This window comes from Homalodisca vitripennis, chromosome 4 (assembly GCF_021130785.1).
Source record: "Homalodisca vitripennis isolate AUS2020 chromosome 4, UT_GWSS_2.1, whole genome shotgun sequence".
Classification (NCBI taxonomy): Eukaryota; Metazoa; Arthropoda; class Insecta; order Hemiptera; family Cicadellidae; genus Homalodisca; species Homalodisca vitripennis.
This window is the reverse complement of record NC_060210.1, coordinates 145,943,291-145,954,964: the sequence shown is the minus strand read 5'-3', so window position 1 is coordinate 145,954,964 and position 11,674 is coordinate 145,943,291. Positions and strand designations below refer to the sequence as shown.

Below are 11,674 nucleotides of genomic sequence, written 5' to 3'. Positions count from 1 at the left end.
TGCCAGTTAAAAATAAATCCATTGTTTTTATTTAGAACTGTGATTTTTATTTTAGACAAACCAGATAATATTTAATAGTTAACAATTTTAGTAATACATTGTACTTAATATTCACTAGGATCTTTACTAATCAAAAAATATTTTATATCGTCTTGGATGTATTATTGATGATTTATATATTAATACTCTGGAATATTAATATCAACAATCCAAGTCGTTATAGGTTAGGTTGGGGGTATGGGCCGTCTCTCGTAGATATCCCATGTTATGTCCATTATGAGGAGGGGAAGTGGACATTACACCTCAGCCATGTCACCTTGGAAGAGGCTAGCTCTGTTCCAGCCTGTCAAGTCAAAGCGTCTAGGAGGCAGTCCCCTCAAGTGTTTATACTCACAACTATTAGCACTGGGTGAGCTCCATCCAACCCGACAGTCATACCCCGCAGTAAACTAGACCAACCTATCACTCAATAATTTTACCCCAAAATCGCGACATGTGGTTAACGTCCATTGTGTTTCCCAGATGTATATAACACATTATTTATTCCAGACCTGGCATAGGTAAAATTGGCAGGTATAAACTAACTACAAGTGAGCCCTCCTAGGGGTATTATTACAGCAGTTAGGTTTGTAATAATAAATTTAATTATTAATTTCTCCAGATAGTTAGAAGAGTAGACTTGAGTACGCTGCCGATGACAATTAAAGACTAAAAATGTTCGCGCATCGATTTCATTCACTTTCGAATAAATCTCTCAACAAGGCAAGGCAATATTTTGATATCATGAGCGAAGTGACTGGCACGTGTCATACTGAAATTCATGTAATACAGATTTACCACTGAACTCATGGTGATCCATACAAGTTCGTGACATTTGCGATAACTTAGTGAAGCCTTATCCAGTACTGGTTGGACTGTTTCTCGGTACTGACGAGGGATGTCATAAATCTGTTACTGCATGTTGAAGGGCCGTTTACAGGCCGTATACAGCGATTTCTGATCGCTTCGGAATGTACAGCTCTTTTCACTGTTCGGACCATAAGTCTTGGATAGTTAGGATACTCACAATTAGATACCTTTGAGACATTAGATAAAATTATGCATGAACTTTGATGAGTTTTTGTTTGTAATAGAGTTGCTGGGATAACATGAAAGCCTGAGACTTTGGCGAATCAGGTTTATCACATATTTAAAAAAATATTATATAATTCGAAGACAGAATGCTGCACAACTTCTTGCCAAGTCAATAAGATTTTCAATATTCAGGAAAACACTATATAAATTTGTGTAAGAAACATTTTATGAATGTCTTACAAGATACAAAGTAAAGCATTTTTTGCATCATTTTTATTTCCAGTGAATATATGCCTCATCTTATATTACGTTTTAGTTCTACCCTACATTCTAATAAGTATCCAACACCAAGTATATGACTATTAAAACTGACACAAACTTTGAATATTTGTCATACTTTACTGTTCTCATCCAAAATCAATAAATAATCATGTATGATGTTTCGCTATGACATACATATAATATATTCTAACGATAAATAGAAACGCAGCCAGTTTATGGGGCAACGTTTTATTGAACTCAATAATGGCGTAATAACTGTTCCGGCAATAATTATTGACACAGCCCACAGCTGTGACTAGCGGGTCAATGTTGCTGTTAATGTTATTACAAAGTTATGCCAGTAGTGAAAAATAGCATAAATGAATACAAAGCCAGTTTATTTAACCTTTGCATCACTGATACATAACAGTTGTATGCATTCGTTAATGGTTCCAGGTATAAACAAAACACCCTATGGCTGTGAGCATATGCGTATCCAGGGGAGGGTTACCATTGGAGATTTTAACCCCCACGCCATTGATTCAAAAGTATTCAAGGTTTACTTTAAATTGCTGAAAGTATACTTGTAGACGAACCATGTGATCAATTTTCATTTATTTGTTTGAAAATTTTAACTAAAATAGCTGACATATAGAAAACACAAGACTCTTGCTTAGTTTTTTTTTTTCAAATGATGAGTCCGTCTGCAACTTGTAGGTGTTTACAAATATAATACAACCCTTTGTTTTTGACGATGAAAGGATTGTGAAGGAAACAGATTTTTCCGGACATCTGCCATCGTTCAGTTGTACCAAAAAATCAGTAATACTACGTTTCGAAATCTGCAATCTGATCTCTTTTTCAGGTATATAAATAACCTAACACATAATTAAAATCTAGGTTTAAATAAAAAAAACGCGTTGTGTCACGCACCATGTTGTGTGTTCACTTCACTAATTCTAAAACATACACTAAAAAAAACTATAATAAACACTAATTATTAAAACTGAACTACAGAATACAGGATATAATAGGTATGGATCAGCCGACCGACCACTTACGACTGACCAGGGAGCAATAATAAATGGCAATCGTCATGGCAGAAACAAGATGGCGGCAAAAAGAGGGAACAGCAGTGGGCCTTTTATTATTAGTTCTTTCCAGATGAAATTCTTAATTGGTGGGGGGGGGGGGGGGTGGGGGGGGGGGGGGGTGGGGGGGGGGGGGGGTGGGGGGGGGGGGGGGTGGGGGGGGGGGGGGGTGGGGGGGGGGGGGGGTAAAAATGCAATTACGCACACAGGTGGCCAGCCTGTAGTGTGGGACTCCCCTATAAAAAACGGGTTTACCCCACTAAAAAACCTCCTCTACTCTTTAGGATTCTAACCTGGGATTGTTTATCACATTACTTCAGGCTAGGCCTAAATTTGGCTTAAGCCCGTGGGGCTCGCTCCTTATCCAGCCGCTCGGTCAAGGGATCTGGGCCACTTCGCGGTCCAGATCGGGTCTCTTTTCCAGGAGGATGCCCCGGACGAACTGTGACAAACAATCCCAGTTCCCCTCATCCTCCATTATCTTTTCGCAGACCGTATCCACCGAAAAAACCCCGAGTTTTCTTGTGGCCTCCAGGCGGGGCCTTTCCCAACGCGGACAGCGGAAGAAGGTGTGTTCCGCGTCGTCGGGAACGCCCGGGCAGTAGATGCAATCCGGTGAATCGGTCTTGCCCATCCGGTTCAGGTACGACTTGAAATAGCCGTGACCTGTCAGGAACTGCGTGAGGTAGTAATCCACCTCGCCATGCCGCCTTTCGACCCATGGTTGAACCTGCTCGATGAGTCGCGCAGTCCATCGTCCTCGGGTTTCGTGCTCCCAGCTGTGTTGCCACTGCTGGAAGGTTCGGGCACGCTCTTCGGATCTTGCTGCGTCCTTGCCGATCTCGCCTTGTCTCTGATAAATCGCCTTCCTCTCCCCTGCCAAGAGCTTGACAGGGATGACTCCGGCAACCACCAGGACGGCAGGCTCGGATACTGTCCGATAGGCGGAACACACCCGGAGCGCAGCTTGACGCTGAACCCGGGCGAGTCGCAACCTATAACATTCCTTGGTAAGAGCGTTCCTGCCCACACCTCTGGCCCCATAAAGGAGTACGGACTGGACTGCGGACATCAATAACCGTCTTTTGCTGGACCGAGGACCCCCCAACATTGGCCATCAGCTTACTAAGATAAGAGACCACCTTAGCAGCCTTGTCCGCCGAACGGAAGATCTGGTCTCTCCAGCTAAAACTTATTGTCCACCATGACTCCGAGGTACTTGGCGGCACGCGTTGACTGGACCACTTCCCTTCCCACTCGCAGCGGGACTACGGTGTCAATTCTTTTCTTTGTGAGAATCACGATCTCCGTCTTGCTCAGAGCAAGCGAAAGACCGTGATCGGACATCCAGGCGTTGACCACTCGCATGACCTGGTTCAACTTTAGCTGGGCCAGCCTCAACGTTGCGTGCGGGCGATGAGAGCCGCAACGTCATCGGCGGCGTACCCAACCAAGACGGTTTCCTCTGGCATCTCGGATCTCAGGAGGCTGTCATAAGCGATATTCCAGAGATCCGGGCCCGAGTATTGAACCCTGCGCGGCACCAGAGGTGACTTCCACCGTCCGCGCTCCGTCTCGAGTGTCATATATCAGACGCCTAGAACGGAGGTAGTCCTCGATGAGCCGCAACAGATACGTTGGAATTCGGAAGGTGTCACGAAGTGCATCCAACATATCGACCCATCTCGCCGAGTTGAAGGCATTCTTGACATCAAGCGTAACAAGAAGCACTACTCGGCGGGAGAAAATGGTTGTGGCTCTCGGCTCTTTCAACTGCTTTATGTACTTCCGTAATCGCGTCGATTGTTGATCGTCCCTTTCTGAAACCGTACTGACGAGGCATAGGTCCCCGACAGCTACCACGGCAGAAATCAGGGCGGGAAACGGGATTAATTTTTCAAAAAGTTTTCCAGCCGTGTCCAGCATGCAGAGAGGTCTGTAGTACGACGGCAGCTCTGGATCACCTTTTCCCTTGCTAATAAGCACCAGCCTGGCGGTTTTCCAGGGAGATGGAAACACTCCTTCAACCAAGCAGGCATTGTACATTCTCAGCAACAACCCGGGATTGATGGTGAAAATCTTCTTCAGAGCCTCGCTGGGAATCCCGTCCGGGCCGGGAGCCTTGTTGCTTTTCAGGGTGAGAACGGAGGTTTCCAACTCCTCAATAGTAAAAAGCGGAACGCTCTCCACCCGTTCGAAGTCAACTAGTGGTCGCTGTGGATGTACAGGAAACAGAGCAGTGACGATCCTCTCCATGGTGGCGCCCTCCATGATGGAGGGTGGAGAGCGGGCGCCGAGTTTCTGGGTCACAACTTTGTAACCCAAACCCCAAGGATCGGAATCGACGTCGTCCCCGAAGTTTCCTCCAGCTATTCGCCTTGCTCCTGTTGATAGCTCGGCGGAGAGACTTTCTCGCAGTTTTGTAGACATCCGACTTACGAACTCTATCTGCAGGAATTCTCGCTCTAGTGGCGGCACGTTTTGCTCTAAGGCATGTTCTTCTGAGCTCCGCAATCTCTTCAGTCCACCAGTAGACGGGTTGCTTGCCACGGCGGAGTTTCTTTCGCGGCATAGACCGGTCACAGGCCGAGACAAAAAGTTCCATCGTGGATGTTACTAAAGCCTCGGCGCCAGCCTCACCAGGATTCGCCTGCGCTCCCCGAGATATAACCTCGGTGAACTTGACCACGTCCAGTTTATTGGTGTTCCATCGGCGTGGCACATCCCGGGATGCGGAAACTCTACGGTTTAAATCATGCAGATCAAAAACAATGTACTGGTGGTCACTACCCGTGTAATCCTCTACCACCCTCCAGCCAGAGATCCTCGAAAGAAGAGACTCAGACGCGAAGGTTACGTCAGGAATCGTGCCTCTCTGCCCGGGGCGCCTGAAAGTAGGCGTGTCGCCCTGGTTGAGGACGACGAGCCCGGCCCTGGCGATGAAGTCCAAGATGTATTTCCCCCGGGAGTTGGTAGAGGGCATACCCCACTCGACGGCCCTCGCGTTGAAATCACCGCCAACGACAACGTGCCCAGTGGTGCCGAGCACGCTCTCCTCCAAACGATCTATCTTGTCGCGGAAGTCTTGGATGGCCTCGTTTGGGGTGAGGTAGGAACTGAAGAAAGTTACATCCCTACACCTTATCCAGACGAATCCTCGGCCACGTCCGTGACTCCGCACCATAACTTCTTGTGAGTTCCGGGCCCAGAAAGCTGCAGTACCTAGACTGTCTGGGATCCAAATGCCTGGGTCCCTGTCCCGATACTGCTCGCTGACTAGGAGCGCGTCGACACCGAGTTCTCGGGCGAGCTGATTTAGAAGATTATCAGCCCCCCAGGATCTTTGAAGATTGGCCTGTAGGATGCGGATTATTGGCCTCTGCCTTTTGCCTGTTCGAGTGCGGATCTAAAAACACCGCACTGACCAGAACCAGGTAAGTGACCAAGAGCATTCCCAGCAGAACCTGTCTCCTTACAGAGGAAACAGGAGAGGCTCGAGGTGCAGTCTTTCTTCTTGTGGCCTTGGTCTCCGCACCGGAGGCAGTTGAAACTTCGGTCGGGCCCTCTGTAGGTACGGGAAGAGTGACCGAACGCTAGGCACCGGTAGCATCTTTGCACGATGACCCTTTGTTTGAGCCTGCAACTCACCCATCCGACTCTCAGGTGCTGGAGGCTAAGCAGCTTATTAGCGTGCTTTTCGCCCAATTCAGCAATTGCCATACGCTGCTGGCTCCGATTTGGTTTTGTCAACCAGACCTTGAGACCTCCCGCTTCTCCCGGTAGTTCTGGAAGCGCCTTCTTTAACGCTTTGATCACCTCGTCCTCTGTAGATAGAGCGTCTAGGTCTCGGATCTCCACTGAACATCTCGGTTGAAGGGTTCGAATAGAGCCTTTGTCACCAAGAGCGGTTTTGAGGGAAGCAGCAAAACCGTCCTTGTCCCTCGATTTTCCCAGTTCGAGGAGAACATCCCCGTTCTGGGTTCGTCGGATGGACTTGATTGTAGTCTCCGTCTCTTCCGGTTTCGCCTGGGTTTTAATCTGTCCTAGGACATCGGCGAAAGATCGCCCCCCTAAGGGTTTGATCAAAATCGCCTCAGGCCTAGGCTTCTTGAGCCTGGGTCGTGAAGGCTTCCTGGAAGTTTTGCTAGGGGTCTCCTTAACCGGTTCAGTGACTTGGACTTTCTTCTTCCCTTTTGCAGGCGTCTTTTTTGAGGCAGCCTCGGCGCGCTTTAGCTGTCTCCTCTCCTTTTTTGACAGGCGTCTCTCCCAGTTCCCCAAAGGTGTTTGCGGAGCGGGCCCCTGCGAGTTGAGAGATGTCGATGGGATTGACGCTGGGATTAGAGCAGCTGCTGGTGCAGGAACCCCTACAGGAGCGGAAACTAAATCAGCAGCCGGAACGTCCTCAGTCTGTGTGGAAGCAGAGAAGAAGACTGGATTCGGCGCTGGATCCAATTCCCTAAGCTCAGGGCTTCCCGGCGAAGAACCTCTCTGCCGCTTTACTCGCTTTCTGGCTTGGGTCTGAGACTCAGCCAGATAAGCTTGAGCTTGAGGTGAATCAGATATGACACGGTTCATGATGTCGCGCTCCTGCTTCACCGCCTTCAGCCTGATCTTCCGGCATTCCTCGATTTCACCAAGGAAATCATCGAGTTTCGGAATTCCATCCTTAATCGCCTTGTTCACGTTCCTCTGAGTAAGGAGAGCCTTGGCCATCTCCTTCAAAAGAGCTTTCATTTTTTTCAGTGACAGGTCCTCCTCTTCGCTGGCATCGTCATGCTGCTGCTGAAGCATTTGCAGACCGAATGCCGCACGAAGAGAGCTGTTGCTGGGAGGAATTCCTTGAGGTGTTTCCGGGTTGGTCACCTCCATCGCCAGATCGTAGGTCATGCCGATAAGAATTGTTTTTATTAGATAGAAATATTTTAGTCTCCATCGCTTACAACACCTTAAGATACTTGAACTTCCATATTACTTCTTTTTTCTTCCATTGAGATAAGACGTTCTTTAGCAGGAAAACACAGGATACGCCTCCTGGTTAAAATAGCTTGGAGTAACTAACTAGATGTGGATATGTGTATATTCTGAAATATCTTAAGATAAATATATAGGGTAGAACAAGGATCAATAATCATATAATGCTTTAAACGAGTATAAAATCCTGATAGAATAAATAATAATCCAAACGTTTTCACAATGAAAACCTGTTATCTAATGAGCCGTTGTTATAGAGTTATAACTCAATAAACCACAAATTATAAAAAAACTATATAAGTTTCTCATAGTTATCAATGTAAAAATATAAATTGTCATCGCTGTTTTAAGTTATATAAACAAACTTACCAAAATACTTTGAATAGTGTTTATTTGCAAATATATATATTTAAGAATGTTGTTAATTGTTTTATTTTAAAGTTTTTGATTATTTATCTCTTGTTGCGTGTTATTTTTGCATATGCTTATTACAACTCCTTGTTATATTCATCTATGTTAATGTTATAAGAATGAGCTAAAAATGAAAGACTAAGGGTGTACTAGAGATGTAAGACACCTTTACATAATGGAACATTCGCATCACGTTCTACTCGGCCAGCGGCGTCACTTCTCTCAATCCCTGCGAGTGACTCTGTTTTTTTAAACACTTAATAGAGGCAATAAACTTCTTTCCGGATTATATTTTATCCTTCTCTTGAAAATGCACCTTTATAAAAATGCAAGTTGATTTATAATAACATGATTGCGATGACACAAGAGTAACCTATATTTTCATTATTTTTAAAGTTTTTAAATCAGTATTAGCCAAAAGTAATTCTTAAAATATTTCAATCAATATAACATGCAGTTATATAATTACTAACATGCAGCTATCAAAAGTTTAACATTATATCATTATAATTTTTATTATAGCCAATAATTTGGTTTGGAAAAACAAATTCTATTAAGATTTCTCGTATGTCAAGGCAACAGGAGAATTTTCGTACATTTGCCGTCGTTTAGTAATACAAAATAAAAGCTGTAAAATTACGTTTTAAACGATCTAATCTCTTTTTAGATTAGCTTTGAATTCTTCATCTTTTATTTACTTCAAAAATAACTCATTGATGCTAGTACGAGTTCCTAGGCTCAGTCGCCAGAAATCCATGGTATTGCCCTAATTTCCATAAACTGGAGGATCAAGATTTTCTGATTTGGCTGTAAAAACTTTTTTAGCGTAACATGTATGTTCTATAGTTTGTTTGCTTACATATTTCCAAACTGTTATTCTCATTGTGGGACATCAATTTACAATCCTAATACAAGATGTAAAAAGTGTGTTCAATAGCATTATCATTCAGTTATATATATACAGGGTGACCATTAAGTCTTAGGACGACTTTATAACTTTAAAACGACAAGAGATATCATAACCAAATTTTGTATACCGTAACTCGAAATTGTAAGCTACTTTTCCGTGTACATAGTGGTCGGGTTTCACCTTTGGGGGACGGCCCGTCGGGGGTTATAAGAAAATCTTTAATGACAGCCTATGTTGAGTTGTATATAATTTTAAATGTCTACTTGAACTGAAAACAATGCCGCAAACCGGACTTCAAAAGGTTGATCCAGTCGGAAGAAATCGCTGTTCTAAGTTTAAAAAATGTTTAATACCATTATTACATAAGAAATAACTAATACTTTAGCTGTTAGAAGTTAAGAGGAATACTTAGTGAAAATCCAAACGAATCGGTTAGATCAGCAGCACAATCTCATGGAATAGGTAGTGAATCAGTTCGCAAATTATTAAAGAAGTCTGGTTTCAAAGCATACTGTGTTACCCTGCTGCAGGAACTAAGCGAAGATGATTTTGATCGCCGGATGGAATTCAGTGAAATTCCGATGAATAACATTGACCAAAACCAAATACTTTTAGACGGTATTGTATTCTCAGATGAGTCGACTTTTATGTTGAATGGCCATGTTAACAGGCATAACTGCCGGTATTGGGATAAAGTTAACCTACACTGGATGAGTGAGTGTCACACACAACATCCCCAAAAATTAAACGTATGGGCAGGTATGGGCAGGTATCGTACGTAATTCAATTATAGGACCATTGTTCATCGATGGAAATTTAAATGCCAATAAGTATCATGATACGCTCCAAAATGAGATTGTTCCTGCTTCACAAGCTACTCTGGGCGCTTACTTCCAAATATGTTTTTTCCAACAAGACGGAGCACCGCCACACTATGGTGTTCAGGTAAGGCAATACTTAGATGCAGTATTCCCACACCTGTGGATTGGAAGACGTGATGCGATTGAGTGGCCGGCTCGTTCCCCTGACCTAACTCCGCTTGACTACTTCCTATGGGGCTACATCAAGGACAAAGTGTATCGAACTCAGCCTACAGATCTGAACGAACTCAGACATAGGATATCACATGAAGCTCAAGCTATTTTACGAGAATACATACAAAATGCAGTAGCCGGCTTTTATAACAGGTTAGCACATTGCCAGACAACCGATGGTGAACATTTTGAACACCTACTTTGAAAGACTTTCAGTAAGTATTCCCCTTAACTTCTAACAGCTAAAGTATTAGTTATTTCTTATGTAATAATGGTATTAAACAATTTTTTAAACTTAGAACAGCGATTTCTTCCGACTGGATCAACCTTTTGAAGTCCGGTTTGCGGCATTGTTTTCAGTTCAAGTAGACATTTAAAATGATATACAACTCAACATAGGCTGTCATTAAAGATTTTCTTATAACCCCCGACGGGCCGTCCCCCAAAGGTGAAATCCGAACACCATGTACACAGAAAAGTAGCTTACAATTTCCAGTAACTGTATACCAAATTTTGTTGCGAAATCTCTTGTCGTTTTAAAGTTATAAAGTCGTCCTAAGACTTAATGGTCACCCTGTATATATATATATATATATATGTAAGTACTTTTTGCGATTCAATGTTTATTGAAATTAAATAAGGCTATTGCCATGTATACAAATTTAAAGTATATATATATAGAATTGTAATAAAACTTACTAGGCTTGCCTTAGTATCTGATAAAATTAAAACACGGTCTTAACGATTTTTAAGATTACAGGTGAAATGTAAGAAACAGTTGTCGGCAGGCTTACATTGTTGCATTTATCATTAGAATTTAAATAATTTTCCGCGGAAGATTTCGCAAATTCTCTGACGAAACCTTTCAAAATAATTTCTTGTACATACAATATGAGATTCATATTTGTTAACTGTATCAATCATGAGCCATAAGACTACGTTTTGCTAACATTATGACTCATGAAAAAGGAATAATTAGTGCAAAAGAAAATATGCTATTAGCTAGAAATTTCTTTTTAAACTATACCTGCAGTGTATGTTCATGAAATTATAACGTCTACTCTGTATACACCCTCAAAAATCTGTACTGATTGAGGAATCAGTATAGCCCAGCTCTCTGACTCTGCTTTGAAGTTCGAATCCAATTAACGAAAAGTCAGACCTTTGTACAAATCTTTTTTCTGCTGCTAAAAGTTAAGGTATATTTTATAAAATAGTATGGTATCTTTATAATGTATTAAACTTAATGGTAAATAGGTAACTCTATCCATATTGTGCAATTTGAATTAGCTGCACTCAATTGTGTTGGACTATTTTAATTTTATATGTACTTTTCTTAGCAAACTAGTGCATTATATTGGATTGATGTATGTTTTAAATCATCAGATACAAATATCTAAGCCATTGTATTTATACAGATTACAATATAAATAAAATGTATTAAAGCTGACTTTAAACAGATTCAGATAATATTAAACCTAATTTAAATCAAACCTTTTAAAATCAATACGACCGATGATCATTACGTGAAACAAAGCGCTTCACTCGATACAGACTCGTTAGTGAAGCTCTCACCTAAGAATCCTGACTGTCCGTGCTTCTGTGCGATTTATAGTTTTTAACATTGGAAAATTACAAATATGCTGATAATTTTAGGCATACACAGATAATTTCCAGGTGATCCAGTAACATAGATATTTAGTCCATATTAAGCATACACATTTTAACCCATTAATTTAAAAAGCTAGTCTTCGTTTTGGTGAACACTATATTAAGACCACTATAAAATGGCACACTTATATAGATTATTTCAGGATTGTTATTTTTAAATGAGATACCAAGTTAAGGCAGTGCAACAGATTTTTCAGAAAATATATTTATATTATAAAGTTGTAGCCTATTGAAATAACTTTATTGATACA

General features: G+C 42.3%; 1 protein-coding gene across 1 annotated transcript; it reads right to left on the bottom strand.

The window, feature by feature from the left end:
* Positions 1–296: 296 nt before the first annotated feature.
* Positions 297–7,313, bottom strand: LOC124361218. Its single transcript, XM_046815260.1, has 3 exons — positions 5,852–7,313; positions 4,891–5,816; positions 297–449 (listed from the first exon to the last, which is right to left on the bottom strand). The coding sequence occupies exons 1-3, from the start codon at positions 7,311–7,313 to the stop codon at positions 297–299; spliced, it is 2,541 nt and encodes an 846-aa protein (XP_046671216.1).
* Positions 7,314–11,674: the final 4,361 nt, after the last annotated feature.